This window comes from Chamaea fasciata, unplaced genomic scaffold, assembly GCF_029207755.1.
Source record: "Chamaea fasciata isolate MVZ Bird 193981 ecotype frontalis unplaced genomic scaffold, bChaFas1.0.hap1 SCAF_5, whole genome shotgun sequence".
In the NCBI taxonomy this organism is placed as follows: domain Eukaryota; kingdom Metazoa; phylum Chordata; class Aves; order Passeriformes; family Sylviidae; genus Chamaea; species Chamaea fasciata.
In genome coordinates this window covers 45,185,466-45,204,028 of record NW_027094090.1, presented here as the reverse complement: position 1 = coordinate 45,204,028, position 18,563 = coordinate 45,185,466, and the positions used below count along the sequence as shown (strand labels likewise).

Sequence of the window (18,563 nt, the reverse complement as noted above, 5' to 3'; positions counted from 1 at the left end):
TCATTATTGAGGGCTCATCCACAAGGGCCCCTTAGCAGATGTTAATTCTTTAACTGTGAGTGAGAGTGACTGTCCACTCTGCAATGCAATTATCTCATTCACTTTACATTCCCATCTGTGGTCAATTCAGATTAGCTCGCCTGAGTGTCCCCATTTAGACAAGTTCCAGGATAAAAGGGCTTACTGAAGCAGAGTCTCCTTGACAAGATTTTAGTAAATTAGTAACTTATTTTAGTGTTCATCGATTCAGAATACTGCTAATAAATCTCTTGGAGACCTCAGCTATTGTTGCTGTTTGCTATTTATAGAAGAGGCATATTTGCAGTTTGACTATATTCCAGCAACAAATTCTAACATGCTTTTAACTTTTGAAACGTCACGTTACCACTGTTTTGCTGTGGGATGCGTGTCTTACTGAGCATTTTATTGATCTTGTGCCTTCCATAGCGGAAAAACCTTTGTATGTTTTGCCTTGCTCTGTTACTGCATGCAGCCTGCTTCTCTTCCATGAGGATTTGGACACCAGTCCTACTGGTTTTACCTGAAATTAGCTGCGTAGAGCAGAAGTAAATTGCGTATTTCTACTCAGAAGTCTGACCACGACAGACAGCGAGTGGTTTTAACGCTCACTGCTGAAACAAATAGGAGTTAAAGATGGTCAGTAACTTTTATTTTCGAGTCCTGGTTTTGGGTTGTAGAAAATTCTGGTTGGGTTTTTTTTTACATTCTCGGCCGAATAAGCTCGGGTTTCAAGCTTATCATTGTTGTCTTTAACTAAAGCTACATTTTAATTGTGCTGAGGTCCTTCAAGGACCTTGTGGGTAACAGTTTTGAGTTCAGCCACTTGCAGGTCTTTGCAAAGAACCTGGGCAAATATGCGAGAATAACCACAAAACAGCCTGGGATGTCAACCCATTAGAGGGCTGCAAACATCTTTAATTGTCCTGTGCCACTGCCATCTGCACAGAGAGAAAACAAAGGCCCAAACTGATGAGAAGGAAAGAGGGATCCTGGCAGGCGCTGAGCAGTGCTCAGGATGTGTGAGGACATGCTTAAGGAAGTATGTTTTCAAGTCCCATCTCTACACTTTGTAGAAGTGCACTTTGTAGGAAAAAGACCTCTTTATCAGCGTCTTCCTGATCATCCTATTTTTGGAGAAACAGAAATTGTTGGGCCCTGTTCAGAAATGCCATGTTCAAAGGAGAGTCTGTTCAGCTTGGCGTGGTTGGGGTGATGGCCAAATCCTGTCCAGCTCTTTGCATTATTTCACTAAATCTAGCAAGACATGGGGACTGTTGTTTCATAAGCTCAAGCATAATGATTTCTAGGGGAATAGGTAATGAGATGATGTAAACGAGGCTAGGCTGGGGTCAATAAAATTATGTAGGAGCCTAGAAATCCCAGGCTGTGACAGCTGGCAGTAGCAGCACACCAGCAGAACACCATCTCACACCAGTCACCTTGCTGATGGCTGTGGTGAAGTGCATCCCTTGGTTTGGTCCTCAAGTTTTCCTTCCTGCAGGGAAGCCCATCTTCCCAAGCACTGTGGGGAGTTTCCAAGCTGGTGCAAGTTTCCAACAGTGGAGAAGAGGAGATTTGCCCTTTAAATAATGGGGCAGGAACAAGCAAATCAGGGGGAAAGGGGAAACTTTAGCTTAGTTTCCACCTGTGCCTGGGAGGACAAGAGAAAAGGGCCATTCTGGGCATGTGTGGAGGTGAACCTTTGGTCTCTGACAAATTTTACCATGAAAGATACTTTAGAGTTCGGTCATAACAGGGCTGGCAAAGCAGCCAGCACCTTCCTTTCAAGTTTTCTCTATGTGGAGTACCAGGCATGATACTGCCAGATCTGTGGGCCAGGTTGTGACAAATACCTCCCCCTCTCCCACGGGCCATCCTAGAGGAGTGACACGTCCCCTTATGAGGGCTTCTGGATGCTCAGCATCTCGGAAGGACTAGGGCATGTGAAGAGCAACCTGCCCAATGATCCCCTGCATGATTTTGCCCATTGCAACTAGCCCATAGGATTGTCTCCGTCCTGAATTTCCCAGTGCTTTTGGCACTTGGGTGTTGGCCCTTTGCTTGGCCAGTTCTTGAAATGCAACCGCCTCTGGGATGGAGCATAGCCAGTGTTTAGCAGTGTATATCGGCAGTCCCCTGTTTGGAACAGCAAGTTTCTAACAACTGCTTCTGGATCGACCTCCAATTACGGCTAAAACAAATTATTCTTTGAAGGGAACTTGACCAGTCTGTGAAAGGGGGGATATTGTAGGCTGCCAACAGCAGGAACGAATGGGTCCCAGGGCTCCAGGAGACCCTTTCCAAACTTCTTATGTAGGACGTGAAGAGCACTGTACCCACATGAAACAAGAGGAGTTTGGATAGGCAGAGTTTAATTCTCTAAATTGGCATCTGGCCTTGTTAGCAGGACTATTGCTTCCCTTGAGAAAAGCGCCATGGGATTTTAACGGTGCCTCCGGAGCCTCTCTTCAGGCACTGCACCCCACTGCTTCATTTCACAGTTCATTTTTGGCATGAAGAGAAGGCTAGCTCACTTATTCAGCTCCCAGTTCTCTGGCTGGAAAGTAGGGCTGCCATGTTTCTCTTTGGGATTCCTGGATACAACTGGTTACATGGGAAGCACGTAACCTAAAGCAGTGTATTGACATGTCTCAGAAGTTTTGGATCAAAAGCTCATTTGAGATTAATTGCCATGCAACAGTGGGTGTCGGTGTGAGATATCCACTCTAACAACATTCAAAATCCTACGCAAATGGTGAAGTTCTCAAATTGTCCATGGGTAACATTTCACAGGAAGAAAAGAGGTTAATGTCCAGAACCCAGTTTACTAGATGCATATTCTATGAGTCTTTTGCCACCAGTCTCTCTGCAGCATCCCTCATTCCAGTAATCAAAATCTATAGCTATGGTTTGAAAGAAGGGTGCTGTTTCTTGTGATCTTTTTGACCATGTGTAGTTACATATAATTCCAACAGGTGTTCTTTTTCCTGGAATGAAGTGTAGCTCATGGTAGCTGGGTAGTTCAAGTCAGTCCTATAGACAATCCTATAGACACAAAGCCTTTTCATTATAAACAAGAGCAATTGAAAAATATTCATGGAATTTTGTTACTCTTAGGCTGAAAGAAATCCCCTTGATCCTTAGGACCATTGCAGATACTGAAACACTAACCTGCTGCCTTTCAGGCTTTTGCAGTGGTGTCTTGTGCTCAGAAGCTGTTAAAGAGGTTATTCTGCAGCTCTGGGGAGTGAGCCAGCTTTTCTTACAGCCCTGCCAATGAAGAAGCAAGTCCAGTCCTTTGTTTGGCTCTTTGGAGGTAGCTCCAGGTTTTGGGGGTCTTCCATATGCATAACAGGTACTGCTGGCAGGCCAAGGCTGAGAACATAAATCTTTTATGGGGATAGGGAAAGGAGGGGAATTGGTAGAAGAAAGAGTACTAAAATATCATCTTTCTTGCTGATGGGTCAAAGGACTTCATATCATCAGCTGAGATGGGCTGGTTCAGTTTCCTGACTGGGCACAGCCTTGGAAACGGTGATTCTAAAGATGAGAAAAAGGCAAGACTTGTTTTCCTTGATAGTTCACAGCCAATGATATCATGCATCTGGAGGGTTTTGTGAACCAAGAAACTGAGTGTTCCTGTCTGTTTGATGAGCAAAAGTAGTGGTTAAGCAAAATGAAGCCATTATGGAATAAATTATCAATTATTGAAGAAGCAGTATTAACCGGAGATGAAGAAGTCTAAGAGGTTTGAGCTGTAGTGGGATTTTTCTGATGAAAAGTAAGAATAATACTTTTGTGATCGTTGACTGCATGAAGACAGGAATGACTGAGCAGTGTTTCATTTTCATCTAATGAAATCGTGTAGTTGAATGTTGAAGAAAAGCTGAGAAGGTGGCTCTCATCTGGCTGATGATTGCCAGAGATTTCAAGGATCCTGGAGAAATCCCAAGGCTCTTCCCTAGCTTTCTTTGTACCTTTTCCAACCCCTCACTTGTCAGCTGCTGCATGTGAATTGGAGCTCTTCCTGCACAGCTCCTCACTCTTGAGAGTGGCAGAAGAATGCTTTGAGTTTCCCAAAAGATAAAAGTTACCTTGGTATAAATTAATTTGCAAGGACTGATTATTTGAAATAGTTGGATTTTCCTCCTGAAGTCTTTGTAAGATTGCATAACTTTTGAATGGTGAGGCAAGGGATGATTTGCCTCGATTTATGTCCTGAAAACACTGCAGAAGGGCTGGAGGCATGGGCTAAATGCTGGCTTGTGTCAAATTATATGAAGGAGACTTGTTAAGGCTGCTGCAGGAGTGCCATTTCTCCAGCATCGCAGGGACTGCTGGTGGTGGTACACAGTGGGTTTCTGTCATGGTTGCCTGGGGATGTTGATCAAGTGCCAAACACTGTGGTCTGCAAGATTCCAGTGTGATCTTACTATCTCTGATGGTCTCCGCTCTGCAGTGGCAAGGCAGGTTTTCCAGTTTCTATTGCTGTTTCACCTCATCCAGGTGATGCTGAAGTGTGCACCAGGGAGGCAGTCAGAGCTCTCCACTAGAAAAAGAGGCTCTTCTTCCCTGCAGTCCACTTGGTCTGACAGGCAGAAAAACAAAGAAGTCTTTCAGAGGATCTAGTGGGTAATACCTGCTCAGCTCAGGCTGGTGAACTTTCCACACCATGTGATTTATATGCAGCATCTGCCAAAAGCAGATTTGTCCTTTTTTAGCCTAGAGTCATTGCAATGAACATAGCACAGAGATGCACATTGGTTTCTCTCCTAAAATCTTGTTGCTTGGTGTGGTAATATATGAAATAAGTCTGTTTTGTCACTAGAAAGTACTAGCATTGTGGCTCTATCAGCCTTCTTCACAGGGGGTAGTAGTAGTTGAAAAGGCTTGATTTTGTGAAGCAGTGAGATTGTTTTCTTAAAACTTTCAGGAGCTTAACGCCTTTAAGGTGTATCTCCAAAAGGTGGTTGAAGTTCGACAGTGGTTTCAGGGGTTTTTAGAATGGACTGATGGGCAGGGACATGGATACACATGCAGTGCAATGGCACAGGGCCTGTTTCTGTAGGGAGCTGACTTTGCAAGCAAAATGTTCCTCTGCAGACACAGCTCTTCTCTCCAGGACAAGCCAAGGAGAGCCAGGCAGATTTACACCACATTGATGCAGAAAATCCCAGAAAGTAAAATACTGACCAGGAGGATAAATGCTAGTGTAGAGTTGCACCCTTGATACTGAAAGTGGAAGACAAAAGAAGCTACCTGCAGAGTATGTGTCTCTCTCAGAAGGCATATGAGGGCAGGGAATCTGCTGGCTGCTGCCAGCACTAGGTCTGGTGTTCAGACCATGCATTTGACTGAAGGTGTGCCTGAGCTGCTCCTGCTGAGAGAGCCCTGTTAAACCAGGCAGCTTCTGTGCCTGAGGCTTCACACTGTAAAAAGAAAAAAGATCCCCAAAGGTGTCAGGGCAAGTAGGACTATCCCTGTTCCCCAAAGGTACCAAATTAGAGTCATTGCTGCAGCTTGAGTCTCGCTGCATGGCACAGCACAGCTTGGAAGTCAAGACATCCTCATAGCAACAGGAAGACAGTCTCACCTCAGCCTTCCCTGCATGTTTGTGGTGTGAGAAGCCAAATTATTCTTTCCTGGGAAGGCAAGGGGGGACAAGCACAGAACAGTCTTAGCTCCAAGGTTCCTCTGCAGCACTGAGGGTGACTAAGCAGGGGTGTGGAAAAGAGGTGTGAGAACACTCTCTTTGAAGGGGGAGTACCTGACTGGCATTGCATTTCTGCAGTTAAATTTACATCCAGCTCCATCAGTCAGGCTTCTGTGGTGATGATGAGCTTTTTGCTTCCAGTACATTTCTTGGGCGGAAGTTGAAAGCAGACACTGTGGCAGGTTGACAGTTGGCCCACAAGTTGCATCATAATTATTAATATTTTCAGTTACACATTTCTACAAACCAGTCTTATTGCTCCCTGGGAGCTTTCCATAATGTTTACCAAGAGAATTGACTACTTATAACTTTAACATCTATTGAGCAGGAAAACTTAATTGCCACAATAAAATTTCCCTACTAAGCTTCTCTGAACAAGACCAGCCAAGGCTGAAAGGAGTTGCCACCTTTGGGTGGTGCCTACAGGAGAGTTCCTGGGCTTTTGGATGGGCTGGGCTGGCTGTGGAGGGAGGTGCAGGAGGACGGGGTGCAAGCAGGCAGTGGCTGGGGGATGGCAGAAGTGTACCACGCAGCAGATATAGAATGGACTATCTCAGCTTGTGCCATTGTTTGAAGTGACAGCCAAGGTGTGTGAGCACAAGCAGTTGTGAGGCAATGCTGGGCACACAGCTGGGAATCCCAGGACCAGGATGTCAGAGACAAGGGCTCACTTTCACCTCAGCCCCAGCACCAGGCAAGTAGTGCCTAGCCTCAGCTGCTTGTTGTGCTTGAGGGAAATTTTTCAGGAGGCAAAGGGCTGATGTTCTGGACGTGCTGGCGGAGCTCCACCACTGCATTTACTGCCTACATATTCAGAGCCTTGTCCAGGCACTAAATAAATCAGATCACTTCCACTGACGTGGAGATTCCACGAGGCCCCAGAATACAGGCCAATTAAGCACTGCAGACTCCTAATGCAAACTTTAACTTTTCTGTTAGACACTTACTTAGACATCATACGCCCTTTTGTAAAGTGGTGCACATCCCTCATTGCTTTTGCTGTCTATCTGGATAAGACAACAAACTTTGCATTTTTTTAATTCATACTGTTTTTTCTTTTGTTCCTGTAAAATGCATTGGAAGGGATAAATCTACCAACAAAAATCAAATAAATCAGTACTGACTTTATCAAATGCTCCTGAGCTAATTACATAAATCACTAATATGGATATGTCCTTATTGTAGAGTACTTTTAGATACGTTTTCATGCATCCAGGTCAGACAATACAGGATAGAGTTCATCAGTCTCTTTTGGAAAGAAACCACGTCTCACTTCATGCACCCTGGTTTTCATTTACAACCAAGTAAAAATATGGTTATGTTTTTATTACTTGTTTATTGCTTTTATTTCTGCTGTGTTCCTGTTTGTTGGCTTGTTCCCACGTGTGTATGATTCTTGACTCTTCTATCCATTTGTTCTCTCTGTAATTTATGGATGTTGCCGCTTCATGAACCATCTCCTGCTGCCTTCCTGACTAAGGCCAGGCTCCCAGTTGGAGGTTGGAACGTGGCAGCTCTGGCCAGGCGCAGGGACCCAGGGAAGGGGCACATGTACAGCAGCTGCAAGACCCTGTGCAAAGCTTCTGTAATTGTGCCCGTTTCTGAAGGTCTGTGAGGAAGAAACTTTTTTGGGATCACCCATGTCTCTTCAATGTCACAGGCATTTGTATCCCAAAGGGTCCCACTCCATTGCTCTGGACATTTGCATCTTGACAAAAGTCCAGACCCTTGCAGCTGCATTCAGTGGAGGTGGGCCGGTGACTCATTGAGAAACCTTTGCTCCTGGCAGTCTTTCATTGGTTTTGTTGACTTCCTCAGGCAACTTTGATTTCACAGCCTATTTTTTTACTGTCAGAATCATTCCTTAGCGTTTTCCTTCCCACTGAGGAGACATATATATAAATATGTCCTTTCATTGCCTCTCACTTGTAAACATATTAGGGTACTTCTTGCAAAGGGACTTCTTGTATTTATATATCAAGGTCATTGTGGTGCAAGTGGTTACTTGAGTGCACCACATCCATGGCTGCTGCTTTATTTATATACAGGGCTACATTACTGCATCAGTGCAATGGTGAGGAGCTCAGGTTCCTTCTGCCACTAGAACTTGTGAAATAATCAACAGAGCAAGAGTTGCTCATGACAACCCATAAGGAAATCAAAACCCTGTGGAAATTTATTAGAGACTGTCTATGTAAAGATGTGACCAGTGGTCTGGTTGAAGGGCAGAGCATTTTTACTCCATGGCACATGCAAGGTACTGTGGGACAGCTTGTCCACTCCTGCTCCCTTGGAATGGATTAGGCTTCCCCTGGGAATGGAGTGGGCTCCCTCCTGCCACCAACATGCATCACACTAAGAGGGTCAGGTGAACCTGACCCTCTTGAGGCATAGCAGTGACATTCCTCACTTAGAGACTGCAGACTACAGCTCCTGTTTGGCTGTGTAGAGAGACTACCACCATGCCAAAAAAAAAATCTCTTTGCAACTTTTAAACCACTCCTCAATTGATGTTGCTTCATGCAAAGGTTGCTTTTATAGCACATGGGATCCAACAGCATCATTCCACATGTCACAGAAGGAAGATTACCCCAAGGACTAGATATTTTGTTTCTTAGCGGTTCTGTTTGCCTCCTGGTTTGTGACATGAGTTATTGCTAGATACTTAATTTTAAATGGAAGCTGAGATAAAGATTCGGTTCCTGAGACTGTATATAAGAAAAATCCCAAATATTGTAACATTTTTTGTGAGCTAGCAACATTGGGAATGAAAACATCTTTCAGATAGGATATAATATGGATGTAAAACACAGAAATGCAGGAGTGCTTCAATGTATTACTTCTGACTTGTTTTACAAAATATAGTATTTTAATTAGTGCATACATTTCAGAACTGCTGATGGAAAGATCAGGGCCTCCCACACTGCTGTCATACATGGGGCTGACCACTGCATAAGTCACATCATCTGCCCAACACTGGCTGTGGTGCTGGGTTTTGATGTTTTGTTAGAAGGCCTCATACACAGAGACAGACTTGAGTGGGAAAGACAGAAGTCTGGTGACCCTGGGATAATTACTGGTGAGGCTTGCTGCTGACAGAGTGGCTGGGGGCCACTGTGCAACAGAGTTCTGGCTGGACAGTGGCACCAGGGAGATAATGTGTGTTGTAAAACCACATCATCAGATGCACACACATGTTGACAAACTGGAAAAATTCTTTTCCAATTCTTCCTACACCCTTTCCCTACACTGCTAAAACTAAACAATATTTTGGTTGAGGAGACCTCTGACTGCAGTAGCTGGGAGTTGCCACCAGAACCAGAGGTGTGAAAACCTGGTCAGGTCTGCTCTGCAAACCATGGTTCATTAGTAGAGAGGATGCTGAAGCCCTGTGCCCATCCTATTGGTGGGACAATTGCATGGAAAAAGCTCAAGAAGAGGTAAAAGCAGGAAATCTGGCACTGCAAATATGTGTTCGTATGGCTGGGCTGCTGGAAAGCACAGGGGTGCAAACCCATGACGGCTGTGTAAGACCAGTGTGGCCCCAGTGACGTGCAGACTCCTGAGACCAGCTGGGATGAATTAGTGATGTTAATGACTGAACAGAGAAATCTTGCTGGTAAACACATCCTTATCCTTATTATGCAGTGTCTGAGGGCTTGTAGAATCCCAGCTGAATCTGCTGTGTCAGAGCAGAAGATTGCAATTTGTATGATACCCTACGTATTATAATGACCAGTTAGTATTTCGTTAAAGCAGGGCTGCCAGGGGATGGAGGGATGGGGATGTTCACTGTCCTGGCAGCACTGAGACCAGGCTCACTCTGTTACATGGCTGCAGGGCACAGTGTAGATCCCCAGGCCAGGGCTGCTGGGCACAGCCAGACCAATACAGGACAGCCAGGGGGGAGCAGCTGAGAGCTCGAAGCCCCTGGGAATTACAGATAGAGCTCATGTTTAGCATCACTGTTTTCAAGTAGCCATAAAAAGAAATGTTTGTAGCATTTTAGGGTCTGAGCAGGAATACTGGCTCCATTGAAATCAGCAGCATAACTCCCCCTGAATTCCACACAGACAAGATTTAAGTCTGTCAGCGCAGAGGCACTCAGGGTTATTGATTTCCTTGCTGCGATTGTCTTTACTAGAATCACAAACATCAGTCACATGCATTAAACAGGGATAGATAAACAAGGAAAACTGAAAACATGAAAGTCTGCAGCTCCATCTAGCATAAATTGTTCCCATTTATATAGTTTCTTTCCTGCTCTCATCTGAATTAGGACAAAGAATTCTCTGAGATGCAATTTATGTAATATCAAGAAACCCAAAATGCTAGTTTTTACCAAAAATTCTTGACCCAGCATTTTCTATCAACTCCACTCAAAGGAAATCAATGTCTCCAGTTTGGATTTTTTCCAAAGAATTTTCTTTCCATATATGAAAGCATCTTGTGTTCACAAAACCATTAGCAAGTAAATGTGATCAGAATGGCATTGATCTAAATTTGGGTAAATAGCAAGCCTTGGGTAGAGGTGCAGGACTTGATAGTTGGGGTTCAGTTTGGTTTCTGTTGATATCCGGTTTATATTTTTATTTTAGAGAAGAACAAAAAACTCTGTATATCCATGAAAGAGAGGGGGGAAAAGACCTCCTTTGAAATGTGCTACTGTTTATTAATACCCCTCACCGAATTCAACACTTTTGCACGAGGAGCATGCTCACCAGCCCTGTCCTCTGACCACCTTTCCTGGTTAATGTTCTGCCTTATCTGTGTCTTTCTGGCAGAAGATGCTCAGATACCTTTGGGAGGGAGTGTTTGCAGGAGAGCAGTGCAGAACTGCAGCCATGGTGTGTTTGCCAGCATGCAACGCCCAGCTCGAGGGCGGCCGAGCCCTGCCCCAGCGTGGCCAAGCCCGGCTGTCACCAGCATGCTGGGGGCAACTGTGCTTGGCAGGCTGGCGGGGCACGCAAAAGCATGCTGCCACCATTCAGCTCCAAAACAAGGGCTATGTCTCCTTCCAGGCCGACACAAAGCTTCCTCTGGCTGGATTCTGGCAGCTCTGGAGAAAAGCCAGGTCCCAGCCGGGAGCAGTGCCAGCAGCGGTAGGGCTGATGGAGGCAGCAGCTGGTAGGCAAAGCCTGTGGGCAGGCCAGCTGGCAGCACTGTGGTCATTATTTCCAGGATCTGTGGATCCTGGTCAAATAAAAGGGAAGCTTTCATCAGCTGAAGCGTATCAGCCACTTTCTTTGGAAGGAGTGGATTTAGGGGTAGGAGGCTGTGATCCCTGATAGCGACAGCAGCAAGTTGGTGCCCTGCCTCTCGCAGGGCAGGAAACAACGGTCACCTCCTTGCTGCCTGCAAGAGGCTGGCCAGCATTTTGGGTGGCATGGATGGTTTCAATGGGGCAGCACTGTAGTTTGAGGAGGTCTTAAGTCACTGCTGGGAGTAGTGCATTGAGTCGTTAGGCTGCATCACACCTTCAAGCACTAAAGTGACTTGGTAAAATGTTGTCTATAATTATTGTAGTTCATCAAGCTGTTGATGACTGTTCAGTGAAAAATTACTTAACTATTCAGAAAGTGTCACTGTAGATTGAATGTACCAGTAACTAATACATGTCATAGTTGTTTTATGTCAGTGGTAGTCATATAAAGTATATACTGTTTCTTATTTCTCATTGTAGACAAAAGATAGACCAAAAACTTTAAAATAAGCCTTTTCAAGAAAATTGGTTATTTTTATCTAGTGCTCTCAATATTCAGCTTGAGCCAATATTTACCTATTCAATCAGACTGAAGTTAAAATAAAGAATGAAAGATAAGTATTTGTTTAAACTTTGGAAGCCCTCCTCTTTCTTTTCTTTCTTATCTCGGTTTTCTTGATAATCAGCTTGCTGTCACTAATTGCCACACCTAATTACTTTTCCACTAGGAAGCAGCCTGGGACTGATAGGAATCAAATATTTGGAAATGTGAGCTATATTTGCTTAAAAATACACCCATTCTGGGACAGGGAATGTTAATGAAGAGTCCCCCACATGCGCATCACCCGGCAGAGTGCTGATCCCTGTGCTGGGCCACACCACATAGCAGGGGCGCCCACCTCTGATTTGAGTTAATGGCAAAAAGTCACTTGACGCCCATAAGGTCCTTACTTTTTGTGGTGAGGAATGTAAGGGATCATGGGGGGGTCACCCTGTGCACACTGATTTGGAGGTGGATTTGCTGCTCCCGCCCCTTGCAGAGGGGGAAGAGCACCATGAGAGCCTGGTGCCTGCCCCCAGAGGGTGCTGTCAATGCCATTCCACCCCATGGCCCACCCTGGGGCTAGCTGACATCTTCCTTTCTGCTTCACCCACTGTGTTTCTCTGCCCAGGTGATCTTCCGAGCGCTGTCACCACCTTACTCCGCGGAGAACCCGTACAGCGCGGAGGCGCAGGCCCTGCTGAGGATCACCAACCTGCGGGTGCGGCTGCTGGAGCGGCAGGGCTGTCCCTGCCTGCCGGCCAGCCCGGCCCCACCGCCCCCGCCCGCCCTGCACTACGCCATCTACGACTTCATCGTCAAGGGCAGCTGCTTCTGCAATGGCCATGCTGACCACTGTGTCCCCGTCGCTGGATTCAAGCCCGTCAGGGCGGCTGGTGTTTTCCATGTGGTATGTACATGCATTGTGGGAAAGCAGAATTTTAAAAATAGTGAAGAGTATATATGGTATGGAGTATGGTGTAGATCCAAGTATGTGGTATTTGACGTGTGATGCCCTGGATTCCAAAAACAGTGAGCAGAAATGGTCTTTACAAAGGAGGTGGTCTCCATGTGGGGCTGAAGTGCTGAACTTCCTTTATGTCTTGGTGTGGGACTCTCATTCTTCAAAGGTGCTCCGCAGTAATTTATTTATTTCAGCTAAATCTTTAAAAATAATTAAATTGCCATCTTTCCCCAAATGCTAACGTGCAATAACACAATATCTAAAGGATAAAAAATGCAAGGCATTTTGGCAACAAAGAAGGAGGAGAGCTTCTCTGAAGATATGAGGCATCATGTGACTACCATTGCTTCTGGAGGATCCAAGGATATTGGGTTGGGTCTTGAACCAAGGGGATAGAGACGGGTTTTGACTTATGGGCTCATGGGCTCATGGGCTTTCGATTGCACTTTGCGATACCCTTCTCTGGATAAAAACCCTCTGCTCTGGTTTCAAGGGGACTGCCATCACAAGACCTCTGAGCTCAAATTCCTAAGGACCCACCAAGACTTAAACTCCAGGGAAGCAAGAGCTGCTAATCCATAGGGCAGGTGATGGTCACAGTAGTGACCAGCACATTGGATGTCTGTGGCGTGGTATGCCTGCACCCAGCCAGTCCAGGGACACTTGCTGCCCCCAGCACATCTTATCCTTTCTGCTCATCTAGGCTGGCTCTGAAAGCTCTGGCTTTGCTGGCAGAGGAGCAGTAGGGAAAGACGGAGCAGCCAAACATACTGCACTGGATAATGTTAGAAAGAGAAAGATAAAGAAAAAAAGAAGGCAATTAGTCAAGGTAAAGAGTCCAGCTCTTTGAGGAGCTCTCATTTCGCTTAAATTACAGCCTCAGACATGAAGCAGACAGGATGTTTCCCTTCTAATAGAGCTAGCCTTGCAACATCTTGAAAATATACCAGTTTGAAAACATGCAGCGCTGTGATTTATAAGACTGTTTCAAGTAGCACTGCTCTGCTTTCTGCAGATGTCCCCTGAGTGAAAGTCTTTGAAAGGAGCTGATTGCTCAGGATTATTTTAGTGGGATACAATTGCATGAGAGCGTGGCCTGGAGCACCACTGAGAGCTGCAACAGAGCCTGCAGCCTAACAGGCTTCCTGTACAGCGACCGCCTATGGCAACCATAGTGTGCAGGTAACAGGCAGTGCTGTGGGAAGGAAACAAGTGCCAAAATCACACTGAAAACAGAGCAAGAAATAGCAGCAAACCTCTGCACTGACCCTGAGGGGGAAATTCAACTCCGGTTATAAATGTTTATGTGGCAGGAGTCCCAAAGGTGACGTTTCTACAGAGAGGCTGATTCATTTTGCTGTGTCATACTGTGTTTTACTTACACTTCATCCTGCATGTCCCGTGAGGGATGTGCCAGTGTAGGGGTGACATAGCCCCATGGTTTGCAGGGAGGGTCAAGGCATGGTAAGAGCTTTCTTCTCCCAATACCACTTTTTCCATCATAGACCTGGGGCAGTTTTGGCTGAGCCTAATCCGTGCCAGGCTCCTGTGGCATGAGGCTACTGCTATTTGGGGACTGCAGTATCACCTGCCTTGTGCAACCCAGCCTGGGGTTTGCCAGTGCATTGTGTCAAGATTGGAAGAGAGAATTATATCCAAGATGATAGGAAGAATTCATCACACACGTGAATGAACAGAAAAGGGATGAAAGATTGAGATGTCAATGGCTGTTTAGGTGGTAGAAGTCAGAAAACTTCTGAAAAGAGAGTAGGATTTCAGAGAGTAAGCATTTTTATACATTTCAGCTGAAAAACTCACAGAAAATATGATTCTGAAGAATTATGCCCAGTCATTCAAGAGGAAGATGGATACTTCTGTATGGTCTTACTGTAACTCTGTCTACCCAGAGTTTTATCAGAACCATCAGTGTAAAATTGAAGTCAACAAAAGCAGGGAAGCACAGCATCATTTCACAATGTGATTATATAATCTGGCTCTGTTTTTATGCTTGTGTGGACAAGAGCACTCCTGAAGAATATGCTCTAAGTTAGAGAGTTAACATCAAAATTTAAGCATGTTTAAGATCATTTAATTAAAAAAACCAAACAACTTTTCCAAAAAATCTATATGCAAGTTTTCTTAACTCCCCACTTGTTTTTAGCCTACAGGCAAAATCCTAACTGCAGCCTTAGTTTCAGTCCCTGCTTGGCCAGCAGAAGATCCAGATGTGATATATTTATTTTTCTCTTGGGCTGCTCTGAGCAGTAAGCCAGAGTATCCCAGCAGCACTGGGCACAGCTGCCAGGTCTCAGCCAGATCTCACAAAGTGACCAGAAGCATTTCAGCCACCTCACTCAGAGACGATCTGACCAAAGAGCATGGGTATGTGATAATGCTGGGGGCTGCTGCTCTGGCAGGTTTGATGTAGGATCCTGACCCAAGGGGCCAGCATGGTCAGCTTGGGACATGGGCCCAGCCTGCTGCCACTGGATTCCTCCCTGTGTGTTTTTTTCTTGCGATCTCGGCAAATAGTGTGTTTATAAGGTGACAGTTTTGAAGGTAAATATTGTGAATGGCTGAAATGAGGCTACAAGTCCACTTGGCCATGAGATAATACTTACCTGGGACACCCTCAGGGTATGGGGTTGGAATGCAAACAGTGTGGCTTCATGAGCAGAGGGGCTTCTTCTGCCCTGGCAGAAGCAGCTCTAGCTTCATCTTCTGGGGTGGGGAAACCTCCGTCTGCAATCTGTCTGAGTCAAAGTTAAATTTTACAGCGTCTGAGAAGAGATTTGTTTCTGTGTCCTCATCAGTGTCTAGCTGCAAAACTCTCCATGATGCTCCTCTCTTCCTGGCAATTCCCACACCTACTGTTTCTCCTAAAAGAGAATGGAATTTGTGTGGGAAAACCCTGGTTTTGTTTGAGTGTCAGAAATGCCATGTCAGCCTTTAGATGAATTCTGAATATAGAGATGGAACTTTGGCTCTAGCGGAAGGTATATTTCCATGAGCTCCCCAGAGAAGACCTGGCTGCCTAGGATGGCAAGGGCTGCTCCTCATGGGTATTGTGATCCTGACTGTCCCTTGTTGTGCACCTGTTTGCAACAGAGAACTGTGAGGTTGATACAGATACACTTTTTCTCTTTCATACTTCTCCAAATTTATTGAAAGGGTCACTACTCAAATCTCATCAGCAACAGCCCAATGCATACCCAGGAAAAGATATAAGTGTACAAACAGACCTCCTACGTTACCATGCTAAGCAGTTGATCACTTTGTGAGCTGCATTACATGGCAAACCACAAATATGAGCAAACAAATGAATTCAGATATATAGGAAATCCCTCCAGATCTTCAGTGGCCATGAGAAAACTGTTTTTTCCTCTGATCTGTGGCAGAGAAGCTTCTCACCCTTTGCCAGTACTTCTGCATGTGGAGCCATTGCACTGCATGCTTGGCCTCTTCCCAGCTAAAGCATCCCCATGGCCTGCTTGCAGCTATGGCAAGTGGCAGGCAAGAGGAGAGGCAAGCATCGTGCAAGCCTGGAGATAAGTAGGATCTTGCAATTTAGGACTCCAAGGTGGGGAAAGCAAACCCAGAGATACCTCACCTAGGCTGTGCAGTTCTGTCTCAAGGTGAGAGCTGGAGTTCATCCATCTCAGAGACTCCTTGGCCCTCCCTGAATGCGGATTCCTGCAAGATAGCCAGCTGATCTCTCCAGACTTCCTCCATAGTTATGAAGGTTGGGATCCTGGGTGGACTAAGATACTCGGCTAAAGCACTTCTGTGTAGTTAGGCAGGCTGAATATTCCCCCCCGCTTCCCATGTGGCCAACCCAGTGACTGTTGTAAATTGTTATCATGCTACTGACATCAAAAGATGTTCAAGGTCTTCCAGAGCAACGCTGACAGAAGCCTATTGTACAAGGAACTAAAAAACCCCACCGCACAGCCCCCACACCCTGGACAACAAGCTTTGTATTCTTTCACAAGAACGAGATAGGATATGAGAATTTTCTCATGCATAAATTTGGTTGTCTGGTGCTTTGGGAAAAGAATACCTCCCCATGTGCTGACAGCCGCCAGTAGGCATTGGTTCTAAAACAGGCACAGCAGTTCGAGCACAACACAGTTTAAAAGCTATGGTTAGAGACTCAGTGTAAATGCTGCCATTTTCCCTCAGGCTAGTATCATGCCTGTTTTCCATGAAAGTTAAAAAAAAAAAAAAAAAGAGAGAGAGAGAGAGAAAAGAACACAGTTTTAGCGGTTGCAAAAAGGAAATTCTATTAAAAGCAGTTGCCCCTCCCAGCTATTTAGACTGTTTATGCTATCAGGTCTTTGGGACATCAATTTTCTTTTAGTGGGCACTTGTGTTGGACTCCATATAGTGGGTGAGTTCTTACAATAAAAATCAATTCATAACAGGTGACTGAAAGCATTTTTACCCCAATGCAGCATTCTTTATCACTGTCCAACATTTTGGAACATGATAAATATGGGGAAAAGGATTTTATAGGATTCAACTAAAGAAAAGGCCCTATGTATTTGCGATGTGAAAGGAAGCACTGGAAGGTTATAATTTGGCAACAAAAGACCCTGGAAGGAAGCATGCCCTAGCAACTGTCTTTGTATAGAGAAATCAGTTGCTCGTTTATCTTACAGAAGGCAACTTTTGTAACACTGTTTGCATTGTGCCTTCTAATGACTGACATTGTGACAGGGCTGTCAAGCTAAGAAGGGGAACAGTGTGAAAGTGAACTGGGATATAAAGACCCCATGACAAAATGAAAAATGTTATAAGAAGGCCTTGCTGCTTAAATGAGTCAGGAGCCGTGTGAATGCTTAAAGGAGTGAGACATACTGGGAATTGTGTTTGTGTACTTAGTGATGCTCCATAATGATCCTAGTGGGTACGCCTTACAACTATCTATAAGTTGAGGCAAATGAAAAGGGAAGAAAATATGTGCTCTTTCTCCTGTCAATGCACAGGGATCACATTCTGCCTTCAGAAAGGTGCTGAGATGCTGGAGAAATCCTGAAGGCCAGGTATGTCATTTCTCCAGACTACCTTGTGTCCTGGCAGAGCTGCTGGGCTGGTTTCTCAGCCCCGTCTCCCATCTGCTCCGTGGCATGACAGGGTATTTGCATGGCAGACCAGTCTTGTGAGTGGCCCTCCTACAGCTCTTACAGACATTAATTTTGCCCAGTGTAGACAGGCTGTTGGCTGTTTTTCACCTGCTGCCACTTTTCCTTGTATTACCCCTTCTTGTCCTATCTTTCTCATATTTCTAGCTCTCATTGTATTTCTTTATAACTAAAAAAAATGCATGTCTACCTGTGAGCTGCAAGAAAGGGCTTGCTAGTATCCACTTTTTTTTTGTTGTTTCCAATGCATAAAAATGTTTGCTGTCATGCTGGAATTATGTAAAAGAAAGAAAATATTTTCTTCAGTGAGATAAAGCCAGGCTGGAGAAACATTTTATAGCAGAGCTGTTTTGGGTGGTAGTCATTGTAAAGCTATTCTAAGAGAACAGATACATCAGCCTGAGGCAAGGTTCTTGAATCACCTAGGTGTGACTTTTCATTAAACTTCTGTGAAAAAAGGATATGGAAAAGAAGGTACTAACTAAATGGTTGCACTGAGAAGCAAGCTGTTAAAGACTCTGTTTCTCTCTGCTCCCTCGGTTTGACTGCCCATTTAGCTGTTTAGCTGCTTCGTTAGTGGGTCTGCACCCCACACTCTGCCTGGCTGAGAGGAACTGGGGCCACCGTGAGACCTGAGGGGACCTTGGAGAGACAAAGTTTCCTCAGCCCATTTAAGTAGCAGTGCCATAAAGGCACAGCACCATTGGAACTGGGAAACCTGCTGCCTTATCCAAAGCTTACTCCCAAAGGTTGGAGTCTGGATAGCTGCTTCTGAAACAGAAGCGGGGTCAACCAGGCCATTGCATCCCAAGCCTCTGCAGGTGTTCGCCCAAACATGAATCCCACTGAGATTATGAGTCCCCAGCCCTGCAGCAAGCAGGGGCACACAGGTTTGCAAAGTGTACATTGCAGGCTGGGCTACTGAACAGCCATGCTAGCCCTGCCCAGGTGAGCAGAGGGCATGTGGGATCCACAGT

General features: G+C 45.3%; 1 protein-coding gene across 2 annotated transcripts in view; it reads left to right on the top strand.

Annotated features, from left to right (window-relative positions):
- The window catches only part of NTN4 (netrin 4), a 47,828-nt gene that overhangs the window by 8,863 nt on the left and 20,402 nt on the right, over positions 1-18,563 (top strand). For both annotated transcript variants that reach the window (XM_066183404.1, XM_066183405.1), the window contains exon 3: positions 12,110-12,388. In XM_066183404.1, coding sequence (XP_066039501.1) covers positions 12,110-12,388 — 279 coding nt within the window. The remainder of the gene's footprint in view (positions 1-12,109; positions 12,389-18,563) is intronic.